Raw genomic sequence first — 22,112 nt, 5'->3', positions numbered from 1 at the left:
CGGATGATTTCATGGGGGGAACAAGCACAAAGTACGGCACCGCCCGCTGATTGGCCGCCGGGCACCTGACTGACGGAGCCACAAGCTTAAGGTTTGGCCTCTGCTGACTAATGAGTATCCTCGTTCTGATTGGCCCGTCGACAGCTCTCGCGCCTCGCCTGCTGTGGCTGCGATCCAGACAGGCAACCTGGACAGCGCAGCGGACGGAGAGAACGGACGAACTCGCGCTGCTCCATCTGCTCAGTCAGAAACCACACCTGCACGACGACATCCAAAACCTCCATCTTAACTCCGTCTAGGGCAGCAGACCGTTCTGGGCTCCCTGTCCATTTTATCTCGCCGCCTCTCTTTCTCTAGCACCCGCGCCACTCCGCTCTTTTGTTCCAACAGCTTCCCTTTAGCTTGCCCTTTGGGCGTGGATATTGCATCCCGTCCCGTTTTCCTCTCTCCCTACTGCTCGCAAGGCTAGACAGGTCTCATATTCAAAATGGAGCGCCTGAGTCGAATGCTCCAAGCTGCCCAGGGGATGGGTATGAATGCTGCTCCCAGTGGGGTACGTTTGCCTGCTCTTCGACTGTGGCAGCTGGTCGAAAGTTGTCTTTTAAGCCTCGACCCTGGGGCATGACTTTACTCCATGTCGGAACTGACAAATTGCCCGTTCCAGGATACCCCGAACCTCATAGACAATTCAGAGACTGTCCACATTTCTTCGCTCGCCCTCTTAAAGATGCTGCGGCATGGTCGTGCCGGTGTGCCAATGGAGGTCATGGGCTTGATGCTCGGAGACTTCGTGGACGAATATACTGTTAGAGTCGTCGACGTATTTGCTATGCCGCAGAGTGGTACCGGTGTCAGCGTTGAGGCAGTCGACCCCGTATTTCAGACAAACATGATGGACATGCTCCGACAAACAGGAAGGTTCGTTGACGGCCGGATAGATCTAGTTTCTTCCCCCTCCCAAGCGTGACAGAACGTTATTAACCTACATGTAGACCAGAGACAGTGGTTGGATGGTATCACTCCCATCCTGGTTTTGGATGCTGGCTCTCCTCGGTCGATATCAACACCCAACAGTCCTTCGAACAACTTACTCCGCGCGCCGTCGCTGTCGTCATTGACCCGATTCAATCTGTTAAAGGAAAAGTTGTCATCGATGCATTCCGGTTGATCGCGCCACAAACTCTTGTAATGGGCCAAGAGCCTCGTCAAACCACTTCCAATTTGGGCCACCTCAACAAGCCGTCGATCCAAGCTCTCATCCACGGTCTGAACCGACATTACTATAGCATCGCTATCAATTATCGAAAGACTGGGCTAGAGGAAAATATGTTGATGAATCTACACAAGCATGTTTGGACGGACGCCCTGCAGATGAAGAATTTCCGTGAAGATGGAGAGCAGAATGTCGAGAGACTACAGAAACTTGTTGGCCTTGCAGAAGGATACGAGAAGCGAGTGAAAGAGGAGACCGAGCTCACAAAGGATCAGCTTAAGACGAGATATGTCGGAAAGGTGGACCCGAAGAAGCGTAAGTAATTCTTTAATCCCTGTTGAGTCCGGACCCTGTTTCTCAATTTATATACACACAGACATTCAAGACGTCGGTCAACAGCTCATCGAAGACAACATTGTGGCCATATCGCGGCAAATGATTGATAAAGAAGCCTCTCTAGCTCGGGAAGCAAATAAGGCAGAGCAGCAGGTTGACAAGATGGAAACTGATGAAGAGCTATGATATAGGTCAAGGTGGTGAATTTTTTTTTTTTGGCATTGATTTTCTTTTCCATTTAATAGAAGCGCTGTGAGTGTACAACCAGTGAGCTGGGATAACAAGGTGATTCATCTACAATGGTATGACAACAATCTCCGCCTAAAACTGAGATGCATCATGATCCACGGGCTTCTTCCATCAGGGTTCAGCCACAGAACGACTAGTCAGCCTGTTATTCTGGTCCGGTCAGGGTACAAATCAAAATTGTGACTAAAAGTATGAAAAGCAATGAAAAAAAAGCATCTGCTGTGAGGTGCTACCATTGACGGAATCTTAGAGAATCATGTGATCGATTGCCGGGCGGTCCTTAAACCATAGCCACGAGCCATGTCACGGCTGCATAGAGCTAAAGTTTGTCACAGGGGCGTAGTGGAATTCCGAATAGCCATCAGATTCCGAGAGACTCAAGAGACAAATCATTATCATTATTGTTAAAGTGCATGTATCGAAACCAACGGGACGACATGGTGATTGGAATCTCACTTGTCGTTCTTGGGGGTAAGACGGCCAGTAAACTAGACCTCGGTCTCCCCAGCTAATACAACACAATGCATACCAATTGAGAAACTAACTTTTCTCATGCAAGGTGTCAAATTTCAATTGTCTGGGTTGTTCAACTTTCATTTTGGTTAAGAAGAAAAAAAAAGAAAGAAGAAAAAAGAAAAAGACTGAAAGTTTTTGTGATATGCCTTTTTGTAGTTCGACTCCACTAAAGTTAACTAAACCAAAAACAGAGCATCACGGGATTGCACGCTTGGCCGCTGGAGAGAGCCGTAGCCAGCCAGGTTGGAGCTCAAAGAACATTTCCAAATTTTTGACCGCGGAGAGGCAGCCCTCAGCCATCCAGCCCCAGTCCTCCCACCGTTTCTCAATCAATGCTCTGTGGTTCCAGAACATGAGCACAGAGCTTGTTTCTACTTTTTAATTGATGTGAATAGCACTCCGCCGAGATGCTCAGCCGTGCTGCTCTGCCTCTGATGAGGCACAGAGCGATTCCCACCTCTATCAGATTATCCTACACAACGCTCCAGTCAAGGTATTATGCCAAAAACCACAAACCCCATGGCTACGATATCCCTTCGTCTGCCCCTTCATCTAGCTCTCATGTCAATCCCTCTCAAAAACCACGAGTCGTCTCCCAACCACCAAATCCCTCGAAACCAAAGGACTTCTCCGAAGAACAGACGGAATTTGAATCAAACCCCGAATCGCAACAGAATGAAGCTCCACAGTCTACCGGTGCTGGCGCTGGTGTGAGCCACGCCCAAATGGGGCCATCCGGTGCCGGTGCAAAATCCCCGGAGTTTTCAAATAACCAGACCGAATTCGAGACAGAGAGCCGTCCCACGAAAGATGCCTCGGAGTCGGAGTCTGCGCAGCAACCGCAGCAGCCTCTTCCCGATCTTACACGAGGTATCCCGTCTACGATAGCCGAGGAGTTGGCTGCCAAATCAAGACGCCGTGGTCCCACCGGCCTGAACCTCACAGAAGATCCCGAAAGGGGTGGCGCTGGAGATGAGAGCGGCGGCGGTGGTGATATTCCAAAGAATGCCTATGTATCTTCTCTTGACCGCCGTCGCACCCGACTTGCAAACCTGACGTATGCCATTATGCTCAGCGTTGGCCTCGCTGGGACGATATATCTTGGTCGAGACTGGGCTACAGAGGAAGAGGAGAAAGCCCATCCAGATGCCCCTTCGGGCTGGGGATCCGGCCTGTTCTTTAACCGTATCAAGGCACGTTTCGATGATTTGACAAGCTACTACAAAGACCCAGCTTTTGAGAAGCTTTTGCCCGAAGAGGATCCCGCGCTGAGGCAGCCATACACACTGGTGCTCAGTTTGGAAGATCTTCTTGTTCACAGCGAATGGACTCGGGAACACGGATGGCGAGTTGCTAAACGCCCAGGAGTTGACTACTTCCTCCGGTATCTTAATCAGTACTACGAGCTCGTCCTCTTCACCACCGTTCCTAGCATGATGGCCGACCAAGTGCTTCGCAAGCTGGATCCCTATCGAATCATCCGCTGGCCGCTATTCAGAGAAGCCACGAAATACGAGGATGGTGAATATGTTAAGGTATCTTTTTGTCCTTTGTATTCCTGCGCACTCGACCGTTTTCTCTAACCTTGGATAGGATCTCTCTTACCTCAACCGTGACCTCTCCAAGGTCATTTTGATCGACACCCATGAGCCCCACGCTAAACGCCAACCCGAGAATGCCATCATCCTTCCTAAATGGAACGGTGATCCGAAAGATAGATCCCTTGTTGCTCTGATTCCTTTCCTTGAATACGTCGCGGGAATGGGTATGGATGACGTCAGAACTGTATTGAAATCCTTCGAGGGCACGTACATCCCCGCCGAATTCGCTCGACGGGAAAAGATCATGCGTGAGAAGTTTGAACAACAATTAGCCGAAGAACGCGCCAAGAGACCAAAGCACAGCATCGGCAGCATCGCGTCACTCTTCGGTATCAAGCCAATGGGAACGGCTATCGATGGGTTGGATCATAGTACCACTGAGGGCTTGGAGCAGGGCAAGATGCTCTGGGACCAGATCCGAGAACGCGGCCAAAAGCAATACCAGTTGATTGAGAAGGAGATCCAAGAAAATGGAGAGAAATGGCTTGCCGAGATGGCTGCAGAGGAAGAGAAGATGAGAGATGAGCAGATGAAAGGGATGAAAAATAGCTTCACAAGTTTCTTTGGAGGTGGCGGCCAGGAGAAGAAATGAACCCTTGAAGTGCCTCCCCGGTGATCATGAGAGGGGACAAATGATGATGTGAAGACTAATGTTCCTACCGGCTGCCATTTGTATAAAAGGAAGTTCTTTTTTTTGGGGGGTCACATACACCCTGCTTATCTTGTCTTGGGGTCTCGCGTGCATGCTGGCGGTTAGGTTACTCCGTCTTTTGGGTGTTTGTCCTATTCTCCTCTCTAAGCCTTAATGTGGGTTTGGACCTGGAGTCATCATCGTTATTTTTTCAGTTTCCCACCGTCCATTTTTACTAGCCCTTTGCTCATTAGAGTTCATATTGACACATTTTCCCTTCATGTTCTCTTAGCAAGACACCTGGTCTAGCCCATACAACTGGAAATTCTATGTACCATATTTTGAAATGAAAACACACTTTATAATATCCACCATTTTTCAATTCATATCTGCCTATTTGAATTGCCTGCCAAAGATAAACAGATGGGCCTCATTCTATGTTTAGTCTAGCAGCTATCCCAATATCATCAACCCAACTCTGCTGTACTGTCTGAACAACAAAAGTTGTACGACTAAAAAGACAATTCATACTCATTCACCATGCATGTTCATTAAGTTAAAACCCTCTGCTGGAGTCTCACAGAGGATACACGCCCCAGGTTCACCTACTCTGAACCACCCTTGGCATAGCCACCCGTCATCTTCCTCGCAACCAGGTCCTTCCCAGCTTTCTTATCCTGTATCAACAGCCCCAGCCCATCGACAAGTTTGTCCGCCGCTTCTTGGGCTGTCTGATAGTGAAACACCAATCTTGGTGTGGGGAACACCTGCACACCAGCCTCGGTCAAGTAGTCCACGAACGCCGCGACGGGGATTCCCGCGGCTTCAAGGTCAAGAAGGATCATGTTTGTTTGCACCGGGGACGAGAATGTGTAGCCCAGCGCGGAGAGGCGGGCGGCGGTGGATTTGGTGAGTGAGTGGACGCGGGGCAGTTGAGGAATGGAATTTGTCAGGGCCGCGTGAGCAGCCGCGGCCATCATTCCAGGCTGTTAAATTTGTTTTATTCAGCCTAGTTCTCTCTTTTTTCATTTTTCGTATTGTTTTCATATTTTTTCCATTCATTCTCTTGTTTCCCCCCTTTTATCGATTTGGTTGAAAGTTTGGGGAAATGGGGAAAATGGAGAGCCCATACCTGTCTTGTTCCACCACCAAACATCTTTTTGAACCATTTTGCTCGCGCAATAAATGGTTTGGAGCCAAGGATTACACTACCGATTGGCGCACCAACACCCTTTGCAAGACATACGCTAATGCTGTCAAAGCAGGCGCAGTAATCTTTTATATCGATTCCTTCTCCGGCCGCAGCGTCGAAAACCCGTGCTCCATCGAGATGCATGGCGACGGGCTTCTGGCCCGGAGGGACAGGATAGCTGCGGACGTAGTCGGAGATTTCCTTTGCATGTTTCAGAGGCAACACGGTTCCATTGAGGGTGTTCTCTAAAGCCACGACCCGGGTGGGTGGGAAATGGACTGGAAATCTGAATCAGACAAGTTTCACGAGCCAGGGGCACTGGGAGTGGATCACATACAGTTCTCCTCGGGAATCATATTCTTCTTCACATCCTCCAACGTCAAATGGATTCCGTTTGCCGGGTGAACTGGAGTCACGCTCGCCTGTGACATCACCGGCAGCGCGCCGCTTTCCCACGTATAAATGTGTGCTCGATGGTCCAGCAGAACCGAATGTGGAGGTTGTGTCAGGTGTGTACGTAGACAGATCTGATTGCCCATGGTCCCAGAGAGCACCCAGAGGGCGGCTTCTTTGCCCGTGAGCTCCACGAGCTTCTGCTCAAGGGCCGTGACGGAGGGATCACCGCCTTCGTCGAACACATCGTCTGCGAACGTTGCATCGATGATGGCCTGGGAATTATCGGTGAGCCGAGAAATAAAAAATATATCAAAAGAGAGACGAATTTGCACTATTAACCGCACAGGGACGTAAGCAAAAAAAAGCAAATAGCCAGCTGCAGAAGCAAACTCCCAATATTGACAATACATGCAATGCAGAATCAAAAATGACCCCGCAAGAGCTCCCGCAGGATGTAATTGGCCACGAGCAAGGTACATACTCCGGGGCTTTCACTTGCCCGGCTCTGTGTTTCCCAAGGAATTGATTTCTTTTCATAATTACCTGCATCATATTCTCCGTCGGTGTCGTGACGACATCCGAGCGGAAATCATGTGAAGCTTTTTTTTGCGCAGCGAGCAAGTTGGTCTGCGCGGAGTAGAGACACTTCGAGCCAGAACCCCCGTCATTTCCCGCGCTATGTCCGTTTGATGCCACTTGGGCGACGGTGGGCGCCATGGTCGGTACTGGACGACTGCGTCCGGAGCAAAAGAGCTTATCGATATCTAGAGTATCTGGTATCAGGAAAATGTGAACCAAGGGTGAGGTCGTTGGTCAGACGTGTCAGAGTTAACAAGGATAATGGGGTCAAGAAAGATTGCGACAGGGATTGTGTGCAGTATGTGTTAAGTGCCCGTGGAAACCGTTCCAGGGGATGAATTGATATGCAACTCAGCGATTGGCCTTTCCCGCCGCTTCCTTTCCAAGGGGGGTTCTGGAGCCCGAGGAAAGGGGAATTGATTCTTTATATAGGCCTTGGTTTTCCCATTGTCCAGAGCAACAGAGACTGCAAGACCCCGTCAAGCTTCCCCGTGGGGTTTGCGTTTTAGTGTGGGGGAAGGCAGCAGAGAGAGTGCGGGATAGCCAGCTTGTTTTGGATAGGTGCGCGGGAATCTGGTCTGCTGGCTGCAAAACGGAAATCTGCACGCTTTCTGGGGGAAGATCCGAGTGAAGATACACTGCCCTGGGGTCAATCGTTCATCCCCGGCCGGTAGCAGGTTACGGTGCTAACCCTGATACAGCAAAAATATTGGATAAGCCGTTTATACGACCTTCGGCGTTGTCCAACCGCCGGCCAACACCAGTACAGGTTCCCTATCCCCGAGTTATAGGCCTGTCACTATGGCTGGCACAGAGCCAACTCCCACGGCCGCGATGCTCGTCATGATTTTCCACGACCGGATGGGAATCGCCTTTCTACTATTCATACCGGGGTTGGTAACTACTACTCTTTGCATACAGCAGATAACTAGCACCCAATTCTTTAGATAAGTGTAGTTAAGGAATAAGCCATGAGCCAGGTCGATCAGCATTCATCTTTTGTCTCCTCCAGAACTACGGAAAACAGAGGCGGAAAACTTGAGACACGGTATCGGGAAACTCTGCGACCACCGGAGACGCATAGCGGGGAGGCATTACGATCCTTTTCTTGCTGCCGTGGAGGGTTAGTTGGAGCCATATGGTTGCTGCGAGTTCGGGGGACATTCGCCTGGCCAGCGCTCGCAGAAAGAAACCGAGTTAATCGCTGGTTATTGCCGAGAATGCGTGTCTGTGCTAACGCCGACCGGCGTTGAAGAACGCTGAATCGCCGGTTGGCCTGAGCTTTGATACGAGATTCGACCGGCATTAGTGCACTCTCGCACTGCTTTTGCCTGCGGCCCCGTGGGAAACTTTTCCACCTTTCCTTTTTTTTGTTTTCTTTTTTTCCTTTTTCCTATCTAGAGACGGCGAGGAGAACTGAGTACGGGGTACGGAGTATGGTGTCTTGAATTATCACAAAGCTTGTCTGTATGTACACTTAAAAAGGAGCAAAACAAGAAAAGACGCAGTGGACGCAAGAACGTCAGCTAAATACATGTACAGGGAAAGAGACAGAAAAAAAAATAAACAGATCAATAAAGAAGTATCCCTATTTATCTATCACATTGTGCTTGGTATATTCATGAAGTGGCTCTCCTGGTCCTGAAGCCCGGGAACGTCCCAGATCCCGGTCATGTCAAACGGAAATCCGTCCATCGCGCCAAACGTCCCCGATATGGACATCATATCCCCAACAATGTCATTATGGCAAGGAGTCTCCGGCATCGGCATGGTCATCGAGACGGGCGTGTCAGTTACATCACAGGGAGGCGCGATAGAGGGTTGTGGATCGTCATGGTTGATTCCCGGGTGCTTGCTCAAGATCCTCTCGCAGTGATCAAGGCACATATCTGCGACATCCCACTCATGCTCTGCCCGAGCTCTCCGGAGGACGCTTAAGAATGTGTCGACGTTTGCTAGGCAAGATCTTGCGATATCAGGGTCAGAGGTCTCCAACGCACAGCGGAAAAGAAACGTGGCCGTTGACGTAAGATGGTATGCGCTGTCTACGGAGAGACAGTTAGCAATTGAGAACCGCGCGACGAACGGAGGATCGGGTGAGTAGACATACATGACATCCAAAACTCTTGGAAATGGGGTCTCTTGAGAGAAAGAAAGAACTGCACTATATCCTCAGCTGCTTTCCTACATTCTGTCTGGAAATAACGTCGAGCCTCAGGATTGGAGTTCTCCGAGTGGTTAATTTCCTTGCGAAGAAACAGATTAGCTTTGGCTTCAAGAGAAAATGGGCCCCCTGCCGGGGGGGGGGAGGGAAAAGAATTGAACCATACTTGGAGCTCTATTCGACAGACAAGCATTTTCACTGCCAAAAATGCCAACTGCAGGCTGCTCGAGCCGGATGTTGGAACGCCGTTTTCACTGTGAGGAGATCTCAGCCACTCGGGGAGTGAATCCTCCCACCTGTCCAGCTCTGTTCTCATCCGCCTTACAGTTTTCGATGTCTCCTTGGCGTTCTTCGGTTGAAGACCATACACCAAGGGGAGTAGGTCACCGAGGATTTCGGTGAGACGACACAGGAAGATATATCCATGTGCCGCCCGGAACCTTTGTTGGCTGGCGCCAGTTTGTGGGACTAACATGTCTATCGTGGGGAGTGGGACATCGTACTGATTTCGGCAGATCTGCGGAGGCACTCCGTGCCCGTAACTCGCCCTGAAATCCTCCATGTCAGACAGGTGGTCTCCCATTTCTACGGACCGGGTTGTTTTTATTTTTCTTTTTGGGGAGGGTGGAGACCACTCACCATCGATCGTGGATAACTACAGCCCACCATAGCCGGATGCGATTATTCTTCTCAGAGGGAGAGAGCTTCCAGCTGCTAGGGTCGCGATTCAGACCAAGGCAGTGAGAAAGCGCAACTGTACGTCCCGTATTGATGGCATTCCCGGTCATGGAGAAGATTGGTCGTCCAGTCAGATCAATCAATGCAGCACTCAATGTCGATAATCCAGGAGCCGAGAACTCTTCATGAAGAGCAGCAACGGCGAGATTCACCGCATATCTGATGTCGGGTTTGGGGTGTGGAGCCAGAACCGGCGACTGATTCCAGTAAATGAGAGACATGGCATATACCTGGCACATTAGAGGCGGCGGTAGACTTCCGTCCCCAGCCTTATAAGCTTCCATGAAAACATATTCATCGAAGAGCGGAAAGGAGGCATTAATCTTCTCCAAAAATCTGATCAAAAATACAAGGTTAGAAGGCGGGAGGTGGGAGGAGAGGGTACTTAGATTGGGATAGGGTTTCGTTTAAAAAATAAAAAAAAAAGAAAAAAGAAAAAAAGGACGTACATTGTGACAAGGTCGTGCTTAAAGGGACCTAAGATTTGCTCAATGATATCTTTCTGGTTTTCTCCGGGAACGCCGCTGCAGCGGACCCCTTGTCTTTGCCTGGCGACAGTCGTGTAGAGGATGGGTTTTCGTGGGTCGTTAGAGTAAACATTATATGGGGTTTTATCGTCGGGGCTTTTCTTGGACCTTTCGGAAGGCATGTAGCGTTCTATGACCTGCGCGTCCTCGGCTGCAACCGGTCCAATGATGTGTACAGATTCATTCATGGATCCGCCCAGCCCGTTATGCTTGCGGTGCTCGGGATTCTGGTCGTGCCGATGGGTGACCGGAGGCTGTGAGGCGGTGGTCACAGAGGGAATCGACATGATGTCCCGCGCGGGCGGCTGATCCAAGGAAGAGTCTTCATATTTTCTTTTAAGCTTTCGCTGGACAGGAGCAGTTGGCGCGGGAGACCACCGCTTCGTCTCGCCGTTGTTGTTTCCGTGCAGCGAAGATCCCGTTGTGGCCGGGTCCTCCTTGTAGTGACAATCGGCACCCTGAATCCGGCATAGAAGACATGACTGGCCGGGCAGATCCACGGTGCACCGGGATTTTCTTTTCCGGCATAGATCGCAAGCTCTCACCTTGTGAGATCGGTACGGCCTGGAACCCGTACTGATTGTATATGCCGGCGCGCTTTTGGGCGCGGGCGCAGAAGTTGTCGTTGAAGATGACATAATTCTATATACAAAAGTAAAAAAAAAAACAAAAAAAAGATAAAAAAAAGACAGAAAGAAAAGGAAAAAAAAGAAAGGGAAAGGGTGCCGGTGTATCAAACCGGGCCCATCAGCGGGTTCGGAGCGTCTATGCTTGGTGGAATTCGGCGGGATGGCAGACCAACGGTGCAGAGAATCATCAGTTGAGCGGGAGAAAAAGTCATGGGTGCCAGGGGAGGGGGATTGGATTGGGACGGGGACGCAGAGCAGCTATGATGGGAGGCAGCGCACACACATCCATTATGATGGGATCCGGGCTGCCATGTCTGTCTGTCTGTCTGTCTAGCACAGCTTCCTTATGACGCGATGCCGCTCTGTCTCTCTCTCCCTCTCCCTCTCGCTCTCTCGCTCGTCTGACGATATTCCGATGTTACATCTTTGCCGCTGCGTCGCCTCCGATTGGCCAATTGTGAATATCACGTGAGCCAACATGAGGTAATCATAAACCATGCCTGGTTGGGACTAGCGTCGATTACCCGCTGTTGGATGCGCGTTGTGATTGGTCTGACTAGCGGTGGCTGTTCAGTACGCTAAACCGTCTTTGGCTGCCAGTCTGCCGCGTTTTTTTAATCCTTGCGCCAAAACGAGGGAACAGGCGGAGCGGCCGCTGTCCTCTTCTCTCTTCTCTCTTCTCTTTCTCTTCTCCCTCCCCTTCTCTCTCTCTCTCTCTCTCTCTCTCTGTGTGCATCCCATTCTCCTGCTCCGTCGAGCCGTCGACTATGAAACCCGCTCGCTGGCAGAAGCACAGGCTGCTGCGCTGTGGATTGTCACTCTCTTCGTGAACAACCCCCATCAACCGGCACCGTGAAAAAAAAAAAAGGGAGTGTCCGCGACGAACGAACGAACGGACCGACGGACGGACCGACGGACGGACTGACGACGACCGGGCCGCCAAGTCTGGCTCAAGGATCGGAGTTCTCTGATTTTCTTCGAGCCACGGACCGATGCGAATCGCTGCGCGAGTCCGCTATTATGGATGATGGTTGATCGGACGTGCTCGACAGGACTATGGAATCTGACCCCGTCACGCTGCCAGCAAGAGACGGGAATCATAGCGAGCAGCAATGCTCTCGTGCGTGCAGCCCAGAGCGCAGGGCAAGTGGCCCGGGTCCCCGCAGAACTCGCCCTCGCCGTGTAGCTGGCTGCGGCTCTACCGCGTGGCATGCTGAAGAGGGGAAAAAGGATCCTCAGCTTAATGCCTTTAGCAGGCTTCCTAGAGACGTCATCGAACGGTCTGTTTGAATCCCCACTCCTTCGATGTCGTGGTGGTGGTGGTGGATTATGTATGCTTATTTGGTCAAATCAGGATCCTCTACACGGTGGATGCAAATGTCTTCGCCTCTCTCGCGTTGCTCAACAGGAAATGGAGAGAGATTTCCACTTGCTCCAAGCTTTACCATCATCACCTCCTGGGCTGCCGTACCCCAGGCTCTGCTAGCCATGACCCTGCTTCGAGCCTGTCGGCGTCGGATGACATCAAAACTGTAAGAAGCAGATTTACACGCGAAGCAAGGAGGAATGCCTTTGATGTGTTCCTTCGGCCAAGGCGGACGTTAGTAAATCTGATTTCGGTGTCAGCTAGTTCGTCGTCTGCATTTCCACAGGGGGAAGCTTTTCGCTTCGAGTTTTCTGCGAAAGGCCGGCAGCTGCTCGCGCTTAGTTCCTCAAGGATCTTTGTGATCGACCTGACCATGGACCCGATCTCAGTACGTCACGAGCTGAAGACGATGCGTCGCCCTCTCATAGCCACCATCGCCGACGAAGGGACCGTCTTGGCCATGGTGTCCTCGGAGCACCAGGCACACATATATACACTCGCAGACGGCGGCACCGCACGTCTGGTGCAAAGCATAGGATTGAGCGATGTACCCCGTGCGCTTGCATTCTCACCAGATGCAGCAATTCTCGCTGTTGCTTATGATGGAGGCATCGAAGTCTACGCCATCGGAGAGGACGTTCTGTCCACTGCTCGCAGGGCCGTCAGATGCGTCGGCGTGGATCTCCTAACTTTTTGCTGTGACGGATCAATGCTGCTCGGAGCTTCCAATAATCTACGGAACTCCAGCTTCGTCACCATCTCCCCCCCACTGTGCAATGATCCTGACGTTGATCTCTCAGTTCGAGAGTTAGAGAGCCGACTGTGGACCACCCAAATTCTATTCCCACAGGTGCATGAAGGCTATAGCCATGCAGTGTTGATTCCATCCATAAAAGGAGGTGACGGCTCGCCGTGGTTTGCCGGGTACAACATTGAGTCGAAAGCGTTTTGCCTAGCCCCGATCGATAGCCCGAATGCAGAGGCGATATATTTTGTGGGACCGGGACCGGATTCTGACAGGGATGAACCGAAACCCTACATCTTCCCCGCTGCTAGCGGGAACGGGGAGCTCCTGGCTGTGGGATTCTGGGAATCCGAACTGTGGGTCTATGGAATTCCGAATATGGAGAGCCACGCATCAACCGATTCATCGCTAGGGGACGCTGCGGATGGCCAAGAAAAAGTCCCGGTTTGGAAATCGGGATCGGTCGCAACAAATTTCAATCGTCTCAAGAAAACCATCGACGGGGCGAAAACCTTCGTCCATGGAACCTCTTTGCGCCTTCTAGGCGGTATTTCGGCCATCAAATGGGTTCATGACCAGGGCTCGGGAGATACCATGTCTCGTAAACTCTGCAGGCTAGCAGCCGTAGCCCCTGGCGGGGTCAGCTCATGGTTGGGTGCAGCAACTGGAGACATGCTACCAATCGATGGCGGAAGAATCCTGATATACGACTTTGAATATTCTCCGTCGAACGGCAAGGAAACCGAGATAACGATCGAATTGGGAGAGGTAGAGCCCACCAAGTTACCAGAACCAGGCTCGAATCTAGCCCAGCAGGTCGAGCTTGAAAGGAGAAGGACCCATATGAACCGTCGACGTGGGCTTGGTGGCTGTCGCGATCCGTCCTCGATGAATCCGCCGCGCGGACCGTGGCGCAACCAGCGCTTGCAACCTACTTCACCTGCAAACGAAGGCGAGGATTTTGCGCTGATAGACAACCCTTATAATAATTCATCGCCACGGTCTAGGGATACGATAAACAGAGCGTCGGCTGCTACAAATCGCCTTGATCCACGATACAGTAATGCCCGGCAGGTACAATCGGACGGTCGAAGGTTTCGATATCTTCCGCATGAGAGCGATGCAGACAATTGGGTGCCACCACCGCCGCCGTATACGCCGAATGCTGAAGCTCCGCTGCCAGAGCACTTACGAAGAACCCTCTTGCCGGCTGCGACCGAGCCGACTCCCAGAAACGATGTAGGCCGCAATCAACTGCGGCGCTCAAGGACGTCCCGCTTAGAATCTATGGCGCAGTCGGTTATCCATCGTTCCTCGACAAGAGTAAATCGCAATTCGAACACTCTCTTGCAACCTCCCGATACTTCTCCAACTCCCCGCCCGCCCCTCCCGATGTTGAACACAAATTATCGTGCGTCAAATTATTCCGCACGTAGCCCCAACACAGCATCGCCATTACAGAACGCTCCAGTTCTACTATCAGAACCACATAACGCGAATAGCCAGAGTGCTCCCGCGTCACAACAGACCACGCAGTTCCGCCCTTCCTCGCACACGATTGCCGGTCAGGCTTCTACCTCCACTACAAGTCACCAAGGGCCCATGCAGGCCAGAATTCAAAATCAGAACGCATCTCTTGTACCTCCCCCCCCTCACACCGCACCGCTTACCCGAAATGCTCTCAATATGCGGTCCCTCCCACCCACTCCGGTCGAGGCTGAAACCCGTAGAAGCTGGTATAATACTCGACCACAAGCCAATAACTTGCATCACGGCTCTCCTCACCCTCGCCCGGCATCACATGGTAATCCGGTGGCGAGTAGTTTGCGCGTACATCAGCGCAACAATCTTGCCCTAAGCGCGGACCATGTGTTAGCCGCCAGAAGCCACGGTGTCCAGAGATCCCGCTCCCGTTCGCAAGACGCAGGGAGGCTCATGCCTCTGGCCAACTACGGTCTTCGCGATAGACGTACCGGAAGGAATGTTTTGGGTTCACAGTCGAGCGATTGGCTGAGTGAGGGAGGTAGTCAAGGTGGGAGGAGGGACGGCAAATGCGCTGTGATGTGACGCAGGGGCACCAGTTACAAGTTTTGCCTTCAATTACTTAATCTTTGGTGCGATGTACGCATATGTATATACTTTTATGGTCTTACTGATTTGGTATTTGCTTCTTGCGAGTTTAATTGGGGATTCAAAGAGGCGTTTGGAGAAGAAGGATGTAAGGGGCCAGGCTAAGGCCTCACGGACGTTTTATTTGCGAAAATGGTCAGTTTTAGTTGCGCCTTCTGATATGATATTGATGACGATATGAATGCGTCTTTGGGAAGAGTTATTGTCCTTTTTTTTTTTTTTTTTTTTTTTTTGGTTTTTTGGGCTATGGATATCCCTATACTTTGCATAATGGCTGAATAAGTGCCCATACAAAGCATGTCGGTATATGTGAGCGACGCTGCCCTGCTCACGGTTCTGTCGGGTGCTTCTGCTTCCCAAGTACTCCGTATAAGAGGGAGGCAATGGCACCACATTCGCTCGAATTTGAGGCTGATTTACATGAGCAAATTTCTTGCTTCCATGTGCAGTCTTTTGCATGCTCCGTGCAATGCCGATGTTTTAGTAACGTGTTACACCAACGCTGCCTTGTTCGCAAACATGATTTCCCATTAGCGCTGGTCACCCTTCCTCGGTGGATCATGGGGCGGTGCCCTGGTTCGTTACCCAGTTGACTATCTAATTCAGCTAAAAATAGTGCGGAGCTGCATGCATGTTCTGAATTGCCTAACCAACTGTCCGAGAACTTGGTTTCGTTAGCTAGTGCCTGGTGACCCGCTAACTTCCACCCTAGCTAAAATTGTCTGGGCCTCCCCATGTAAGGCTGATATTTCTAGGGTCGTGGTGCCTTGGAGTCCGCCTCTCCCTCCGGGGCTTCATAGCCAGTTTTGTCTCGTGAGCGGCAAGCCCGTTTCCGGAATCAGTATCATATATAGCGATTTCAGCGGTTATGGCTGTTCCTTTTCCCAACCTATCAACCGGCACAGGTCTGTGCATCCCTGGCGCATTGGCAAGGTGCTATATACGTACTTGTGATACTGATATCCCGCTTCATTTAAATCTAGATCGCTCTGCTTGTGCATCTACTGCTACATCAAGATTGGCATTGATTTTCTGCACTGGTTTAAGAAAGCCTCAGCTCGACAGGCAGGTTCTCCCGCCTCCCTAGCCTTGATACTTTGGCTGTATTGAGCCCCAGGGTACGCAGCCATGTTCAAAGACTTGTTTTCAGGAAGAGAGGAGAGTCCAACCAAAAGGCCACAATCACCCCCGAGAGCGCCTTCGGATAACCCACCTCCATTCACTGAGCAAATCCCGCTGCCGGGGATGCGGCCCCTCAATTTTGAGCTTCCCCGGGTCCAAGGACGGCCCTCTGCGCTAATCATAGTGGATGAGTGCATCGCGCATTTAAAGCTCCTGGCCGCCTTTGCAGACCTTCGCGATACTATTTCCCAGTCAGATGGCCTTTTCGGTCTCTACGAAGCAGATCATTTTCATATTCAGACACCAGAAGAGCAGAAAACGAAAATCACTGCGTTGGTCAGGGAGAAGAGATGGGGGGTATATGTTGCTCGGGCGGTCAGCCGATTTGAAAAGTGGTTTTTTACCCTCCCAATGGATGGGCCTGGTGGATGTCAGGGCGCGACGACGATAGACGATGTTACTAGTAACCCAGAGTATAAGAATTCTCCACAATGGAAGAACATGGTCATTTGGACCATGGATGTTTTGCCACCTTTGGGTAAGTCGCAAACAACCCCCCTCCCCCCCCCCTTCTCTTTTTTTTCTTTTCTTTTCTTTTCTATTCTTTTTTCAGCTGTTTCTATAGAGTGTATTCACTTTGCTAATCAGGCCGTTTCCCAGACGTGCTCATGGTGTGGCATGCATATATGCTTAATCCGAGGGACTACCTTGAAGATTGTCTCCGTCTCGGGAAGATGAGTGTCTGGGTAGCCGGAATGCCATGGGAAGTGGTGAATTCTTCCATAGACAGCTCTTCCTTCGATTACAGGCCGGGTGACGGCGCACGGGAGAGATTTGAATCGAAAACGTCATGTTCGTGGGATAATCTTCACGATTCGCCTTATAAGATTGTAGGTTGCCCGGCATGCCGAACCAATTTGCAAGTTCCCTGGGTGCAAGAGCGGCCTCAACTTGGATCCATCAAAGCGCCATTCGAGAATTGCACTGGTTATGCCGATAGAGGCTTCCAAATTATATGTCCCAGGTGCTATTTTAAATTTGACCACGAAAGGCTTCGTGTGGTGAAATTCCTAAACGATATGGAGAAGCTTGCCAATTTAAAAATCCCAATGCCCGGGACCATCTTATCGCTCAAAGGCGTGCCGCAAACACCGGTCCGCGCAAAGCACTCTGTCCTATTTCCCAGCAAATTAATCCTGAATTGTCTCCAAAACAAACTCCGCGCGGCCCTGAATTTCCGAGAGAATCCTGGTGCTTCGGTATCAGATATTCGGGATTTGATTGAACAGGCCTTGAAGTCCCCTAGAACCAGATCCACCGCGAACGGTTCTATTTCAGGGCAGCTAACTAGGGAAGAGAAAATTCCCGTTCGGAGGATGATGTCTCGATATTGGGATAATTCTTCGCCCTTCGCTCTTGACCTCATTGGCGCCGTTATTCGCCAAGGAGTTTTTATTGGAAAGATGGACGATATCGATTGGCTCCACTCCCCAACTCTTGACTTTACAATGGAGCGCATCATCGAAAAATATAGGCGGTTCTTCCGGATCCTACATTCCAATACCGAGGTCGTAGCTGTTCCAACCCTCGATGTCGACCTGGCATGGCACACCCACCAGCTCTCTCCCCAGCGCTACTTCACTTACTCTGTTACTATGACTGCAGGGAAATTTATTAATCATGATGACAAAATCGAGTCAAGTAAATTATCTGACGGTTTTGAGCGGACCGCCAAAGCTTACGAGGCAGCTTACGGCGAGGTATACAGCCAATGTACTTGCTGGTACTGCGAGGCAATCCGTGAATCAAACGGTTCCAATGGGCGCTTTTCCTCCATCCGGGAGAATGCTATCGGCCTCCACGATCAACCAGACATTCCTTCCGACCCAACCAAAAGTCCACATATCTCGGCACATAATTCCATCGATACGCGTTTTCGAGGATCCAGGGCTATCAGTCTACTGGATCCGACGGCTTTGAAACTCCAATATGCCCATCAACGAGCGACAAGACGCTGGGAGAAGCGTAATAAGAAAAAGATATCCTTGAACACGGACAATGATACTGGAGCTGCAAGTAGGGCATACGGTGCTATGGCAATGGTATACGGGTGCCCTGTCTTCGTACCGCTTTACCTTCCTTATGGGCCGGATCCGTCCATCAATTGCGAAATGTACTCGTGTAACCCGCTCTGTATCCCCATAGAAGAGGGTGAGCATGCGGACTGTGTCTCTGGGACCTGTGCGCTCGATGTAGTTTTGGGCGCTTGTGAGGCCGGCTGCGATGGAGGCGGTTGCAGCAGTTGTGGAGGTGGAGGCTGCGGAGGGGGAGGTGGTGGTGGAGGCTGTGGTGGTGGTGGCTGCTAAGAGTAGCGGGCGGGGCGGAGCGGAGCGGAGCGGAACTATTTCACGCGGAAATCATGGCATTGCCAGTGATTCATCTAATGCTTCGTAATTCAAAATACTTCTTTATCTTTTCCTTTCCTTCTTTCCCCCCGTTTTTTCTTTTCTTTTTAATTTCATTCTCCGAATCGTTATATGTCGCTCGGACTATCTTGGAGACCGTCACCCCCTTATTTGCCTGCGAATGAGCTCCAATTCACAGCCACGGATGATACTCCTGGTAAAAAGCAAACAGCACACCTGTACTCTGTAGAAATGCTGTGAAATTGATAAAGGAAGCTCATAACATCGTTATCATAGCTATCGCTCAAGCAAAAATACCTGTGCGCCAGCCTTTATTATATAGGATTAGGAACTACACTTTGTTCAAAAGGGCGGCCGTTAGGAGTAGGTTAATTATACTTTCCGATGCTCAAGACGTGCGAAATACGGCAAAGATTAGCCGGAAAAAAAAAAAAAAATCTATGCAGCCCCCTGGGCTTCTATCCCCTGGACCGAATTGTAGGAGGTTGGAAAATCTACTAAACCATCCAAGATCCAGTTCAATGGATCGAAAACTTCGTACATTGGCTCTAAGTACCCGCTTGGCAAGCCACCAACGGCGGGAAGATTTCCTCCCGTTGGAGGAAGACCTCCAATCGCCGTTGATGGGGGTAGCGGAGCCGGTGCAAGACTAGGATCCGCAGTCCCAACCGCGCCTGGAGTAGAAGTAGAAGCTCGTAGGTGCGAAACTGAAGAGGACGAGGAATCTGGGCCTGAATCGGGGTTTGTCGGGTTTTTAAGATAGGCTGCGAAAATGATGTTAACTGCCTTGGCAACTCCCTCTGCATTTAACCAAAAAAAAAAAAAAAAAAAAGACATTCATAGAAAGGATACCTACTTTCTAAATTCTTGCCTTGTGCCTGAAAATCTTCCCTCCAACGCCACACAGAGTCGTAGACAAGCGACATGCTCATTCGGCAACGGACTTTCAATCGCAGAGTATCATCCTTCTCTGACTGGCCGGAACCCTTATTGCTGGATTGCTGAGGGGCGGGCAAGCTGCCCATCTTCCACATCTGTGCAAGTACTTCGGCCAAACGCTCAGGCAGATCATTGTTAGAAACGGACATACTGCGGAGGGCCCAGATGGTCCGATTAAACAGCGACTTGGTGTAGTCCATATCGATGTGAACAGCAAAAAAGCTCTTGCACAGTTTAAGCAAGGTGAATCCAGCGGCGAGGGTCATTTGATAAATGTAGTTAGAGCTATATGTAAGGCCGGGACCTCCCGAGTGATCCAGGCCTAAAGCGGCCTCGAGAAAGACAGTGGTTGCAACATAAAGTGACGACAGCCCTTGGAGGTAGTTCTTAGTCGTTGGATCATCGAAGAAAACTGACAAATGCAAATGGAGTCCAGCCGCTCGAAGATACATGTTTGTAAGTGCTGTGAAAGTTTGGTTAGCTGTGTGCTGATTGCCTTGGAATTGTGATACGCACGATCTTGTTGTTGAGAATGGAGCCGGGTTTCTAAGTCCTCGAAGTCCCTTAATAACACTGATGTCATCACCGTTCTTTCTTCGTCGTTAACCACGCCGACGGGGTCCCGATGGCTACTGTATAGCGCTTTTGTAACTTTGTCGGAAAACTTTTCTATGTCCAGCCTTGATTTTATATCGGGGAGAAGTCTAAAAGTGGAGTCTATGGTCTCTCCAGAAGACAGGGTCCAGTCGAATAATGTTGAAGGCGGCTGCCCATAACCGGTTGCGACCCTAGAAAAGAGAGGTCAGTCCTACAATCCAAAATGACTACAGGGTAAGATTGGACGAAGTACCTTTGGGACACGATGTTACAGATCGCCCACGTGGTTATCCTATCCTTCAATTCCCCTTCTCTGAATTCTACTCTGAACTTGGTAAAATCTTGTGCATGGGACGGCCGATGCAATCCAATCTGCAAGGCCATCTGCATCATCATCCCACATAGCATAAAAGTCGGGTCAGTTGACGTGCTGCTCGTTGGAAAAGGCCAGGTGCAGAGCAAGGCCAACGCTTTGACAATGTGATAGCTTTGTGGGACATCCGCCAGGGTGCTCCACACCAATCTCATGACAGGTCCAGCGAGGGAGTTTAACAGAGTCGCATCGCTTTGATATCGACGAGCGCCTACGCTAATGATAGTCCAAAAGAGTAAGGGAGAAGTGGAAAAATAGTCCTCGGGTAGCTCATCTCGATCGAGGAAAGGGAGGAATGGATGGTAAAACGTAAAGAATCTACAGCGAAATTAGAAGACACGGGTAATGCTGGGGTATCGTATAGGTGGAGAAACAAACCGGCCAAATAAGTCACCGACTTTTTCCTGAGAGACAGACACATCCTCGATTCTTTTTTGCATTGCCACTTGCCCGCTTGGACTTCGTAAGAAGTTGGAGGAATCTAAACCTGATCTTAGGTCAAGAAGCGATGCAACAGCTTCATGGGGCCTCATATATTCATCCGCCGAAAACAGGGCCGAGTTTTGTGGGACGGCCCGCATAGCAGGGCCGTAAGTCATTGACAGCGGTGGTGGTGATGCCTGGGTCGGGGACTGATGCTGCGATATAAAATGGTGCGCATTGGCGGCTGCGTTTGCATTGGCGATTTGTTTCCTCAGCTCGATGAGCTCACGTTCCATCTCCGCATTCCTGCTCCGTTTCCCAATCCGTTTGAAGTTCGATTCGATCTTGCAATCCAGCTTGAGACGGCGACATCTGGTACATGTTGTGAATGGTTCCTGAATCACGTCGCAACGTAGCTGCAGAAGGGCCTGTCAGCAATGCTCTTGCAGGCATCGAGGCGAAAGGGTAAGAATGGAAGGGCCGGGAAATCGCAAAAGCTCACCTTCTGCTGGCGGCACTCGTTGCAGGCTCTCTTGACTGGATGCTTCCTCTTCTCTTCCTGCCCCTCGACCTCCTCACCTCCATTCGCACTTCCTGGTGAACAACTCTGCCCGCCAACTGACACATGGCGCCGTTTGCCAGGATTGATTCCGGCCGTCGTCACACCACCGCTAGCACCGCCCAGGACGCTCGCAGGGCCTCTTATCGGGCTGGAGGCAAGATCGTTCTCATTATCTGACGTAGTGGGTCGCATGTCTGCCGGCGTTAACCCCTTGTTTCGACCTCGACTCTCCTCCCCTGCAGCATCTCCGACACCGCTGCCATCACGACCGCCCGCGACAATGCCACGGGCTCTGTGGCTGTCGCTGGCTGCTCGAGCCGCCACACTGATCGTCGTGTTTGTGGACCGCGGGGTAAGTTAAGTCGATAAAAAAAGATCCCTCTGGGCCCCTCGAAGCCGGCGGGGAGGTCCCAAAGGCGAGAAGCTTTTCCGTAGATCGGTAAGGGCCTGTTGAATTTCTTTTTTTTTTTTCTTCCAAGGATTCCACCGATGGGAGCCCACGGCGATGGGGCCTTTCCCACCCCCAGTTTGCGTCACCCGCCGAAGGGGAAAAAAAAAAAAAAAAGGGCCCCTCGGCAGGCGGTCCAATCGCGATATGAAGCCGTAGATCGACCGGCCTGATTGCGCGCAGTCTCCTTCTGTGCCGCCGGGTTGGTTT

The 22,112-nt window shown here is 50.9% G+C and overlaps 7 protein-coding genes across 7 annotated transcripts; 4 read left to right on the top strand and 3 right to left on the bottom strand.

The window, feature by feature from the left end:
* The first annotated feature begins 249 nt into the window (after window positions 1-249).
* On the top strand, window positions 250-2,036 carry CIMG_04527 (26S proteasome regulatory subunit rpn11). The gene is made up of 4 exons (XM_001245085.2): window positions 250-553; window positions 665-918; window positions 993-1,528; window positions 1,590-2,036. Exons 1-4 carry the CDS (start codon window positions 488-490, stop codon window positions 1,733-1,735), a joined length of 1,002 nt encoding a protein of 333 aa, XP_001245086.1. The 5' UTR covers window positions 250-487; the 3' UTR covers window positions 1,736-2,036.
* A 579-nt stretch (window positions 2,037-2,615) lies between these two features.
* Window positions 2,616-4,921, top strand: CIMG_04526 (mitochondrial import inner membrane translocase subunit tim50). The gene is made up of 2 exons (XM_001245084.2): window positions 2,616-3,849; window positions 3,908-4,921. Exons 1-2 carry the CDS (start codon window positions 2,722-2,724, stop codon window positions 4,505-4,507), a joined length of 1,728 nt encoding a protein of 575 aa, XP_001245085.1. The 5' UTR covers window positions 2,616-2,721; the 3' UTR covers window positions 4,508-4,921.
* A 230-nt stretch (window positions 4,922-5,151) lies between these two features.
* On the bottom strand, window positions 5,152-7,369 carry CIMG_04525 (threonine aldolase; the record flags this gene model as incomplete). The annotated part of the gene is made up of 4 exons (XM_001245083.2): window positions 6,678-7,369; window positions 6,076-6,406; window positions 5,679-6,016; window positions 5,152-5,532 (listed from the first exon to the last, which is right to left on the bottom strand). Exons 1-4 carry the CDS (start codon window positions 6,849-6,851, stop codon window positions 5,152-5,154), a joined length of 1,224 nt encoding a protein of 407 aa, XP_001245084.1. The 5' UTR covers window positions 6,852-7,369.
* A 771-nt stretch (window positions 7,370-8,140) lies between these two features.
* On the bottom strand, window positions 8,141-10,780 carry CIMG_04523 (C6 transcription factor; the record flags this gene model as incomplete). The annotated part of the gene is made up of 5 exons (XM_001245081.2): window positions 8,141-8,758; window positions 8,824-8,959; window positions 9,044-9,425; window positions 9,517-9,951; window positions 10,065-10,780. The coding sequence occupies 5 exons, from the start codon at window positions 10,778-10,780 to the stop codon at window positions 8,313-8,315; spliced, it is 2,115 nt and encodes a 704-aa protein (XP_001245082.2). The 3' UTR covers window positions 8,141-8,312.
* Window positions 10,781-11,493: 713 nt separating this feature from the next.
* Window positions 11,494-15,210, top strand: CIMG_04522 (F-box domain-containing protein). The gene is made up of 2 exons (XM_001245080.2): window positions 11,494-12,051; window positions 12,126-15,210. The coding sequence occupies exons 1-2, from the start codon at window positions 11,828-11,830 to the stop codon at window positions 14,947-14,949; spliced, it is 3,048 nt and encodes a 1,015-aa protein (XP_001245081.2). The 5' UTR covers window positions 11,494-11,827; the 3' UTR covers window positions 14,950-15,210.
* Window positions 15,211-15,799: 589 nt separating this feature from the next.
* Window positions 15,800-18,935, top strand: CIMG_04521 (uncharacterized protein). The gene is made up of 3 exons (XM_001245079.2): window positions 15,800-15,917; window positions 15,996-16,672; window positions 16,795-18,935. The coding sequence occupies exons 2-3, from the start codon at window positions 16,141-16,143 to the stop codon at window positions 18,498-18,500; spliced, it is 2,238 nt and encodes a 745-aa protein (XP_001245080.1). The 5' UTR covers window positions 15,800-15,917; window positions 15,996-16,140; the 3' UTR covers window positions 18,501-18,935.
* Window positions 18,781-21,854, bottom strand: CIMG_04520 (C6 transcription factor). The gene is made up of 6 exons (XM_001245078.2): window positions 21,395-21,854; window positions 20,848-21,308; window positions 20,350-20,787; window positions 20,016-20,287; window positions 19,417-19,962; window positions 18,781-19,324 (listed from the first exon to the last, which is right to left on the bottom strand). The coding sequence occupies exons 1-6, from the start codon at window positions 21,644-21,646 to the stop codon at window positions 18,999-19,001; spliced, it is 2,295 nt and encodes a 764-aa protein (XP_001245079.2). The 5' UTR covers window positions 21,647-21,854; the 3' UTR covers window positions 18,781-18,998.
* Between the last annotated feature and the right edge of the window lie 258 nt (window positions 21,855-22,112).

This window comes from Coccidioides immitis, assembly GCF_000149335.2.
Source record: "Coccidioides immitis RS genomic scaffold supercont3.4, whole genome shotgun sequence".
Classification (NCBI taxonomy): domain Eukaryota; kingdom Fungi; phylum Ascomycota; class Eurotiomycetes; order Onygenales; family Onygenaceae; genus Coccidioides; species Coccidioides immitis.
The sequence above is the reverse complement of the archived record's forward strand: the minus strand, read 5'-3'. Positions and strand labels throughout refer to the sequence as shown.

Excerpts from the sequence above, each read along its gene's own strand:
- CIMG_04527 (XM_001245085.2), top strand. The coding sequence starts at position 488 with ATGGAGCGCCTGAGTCGAATGCTCCAAGCTGCCCAGGGGATGGGTATG. Across the intron at positions 919-992 it reads ATGCTCCGACAAACAGGAAG|ACCAGAGACAGTGGTTGGAT; the intron begins GTTCGTTGACGG and ends ACCTACATGTAG. Across the intron at positions 1,529-1,589 it reads AAAGGTGGACCCGAAGAAGC|ACATTCAAGACGTCGGTCAA; the intron begins GTAAGTAATTCT and ends ATATACACACAG.
- CIMG_04526 (XM_001245084.2), top strand. The coding sequence starts at position 2,722 with ATGCTCAGCCGTGCTGCTCTGCCTCTGATGAGGCACAGAGCGATTCCC. Across the intron at positions 3,850-3,907 it reads AGGATGGTGAATATGTTAAG|GATCTCTCTTACCTCAACCG; the intron begins GTATCTTTTTGT and ends AACCTTGGATAG.
- CIMG_04522 (XM_001245080.2), top strand. The coding sequence starts at position 11,828 with ATGGAATCTGACCCCGTCACGCTGCCAGCAAGAGACGGGAATCATAGC. Across the intron at positions 12,052-12,125 it reads CCTAGAGACGTCATCGAACG|GATCCTCTACACGGTGGATG; the intron begins GTCTGTTTGAAT and ends TGGTCAAATCAG.
- CIMG_04521 (XM_001245079.2), top strand. The coding sequence starts at position 16,141 with ATGTTCAAAGACTTGTTTTCAGGAAGAGAGGAGAGTCCAACCAAAAGG. Across the intron at positions 16,673-16,794 it reads GGATGTTTTGCCACCTTTGG|ACGTGCTCATGGTGTGGCAT; the intron begins GTAAGTCGCAAA and ends GCCGTTTCCCAG.
- CIMG_04520 (XM_001245078.2), bottom strand. The coding sequence starts at position 21,646 with ATGCGACCCACTACGTCAGATAATGAGAACGATCTTGCCTCCAGCCCG. Across the intron at positions 21,309-21,394 it reads ACGAGTGCCGCCAGCAGAAG|CTACGTTGCGACGTGATTCA; the intron begins GTGAGCTTTTGC and ends GCCCTTCTGCAG. Across the intron at positions 19,963-20,015 it reads CCATTCTCAACAACAAGATC|CACTTACAAACATGTATCTT; the intron begins GTGCGTATCACA and ends AAACTTTCACAG.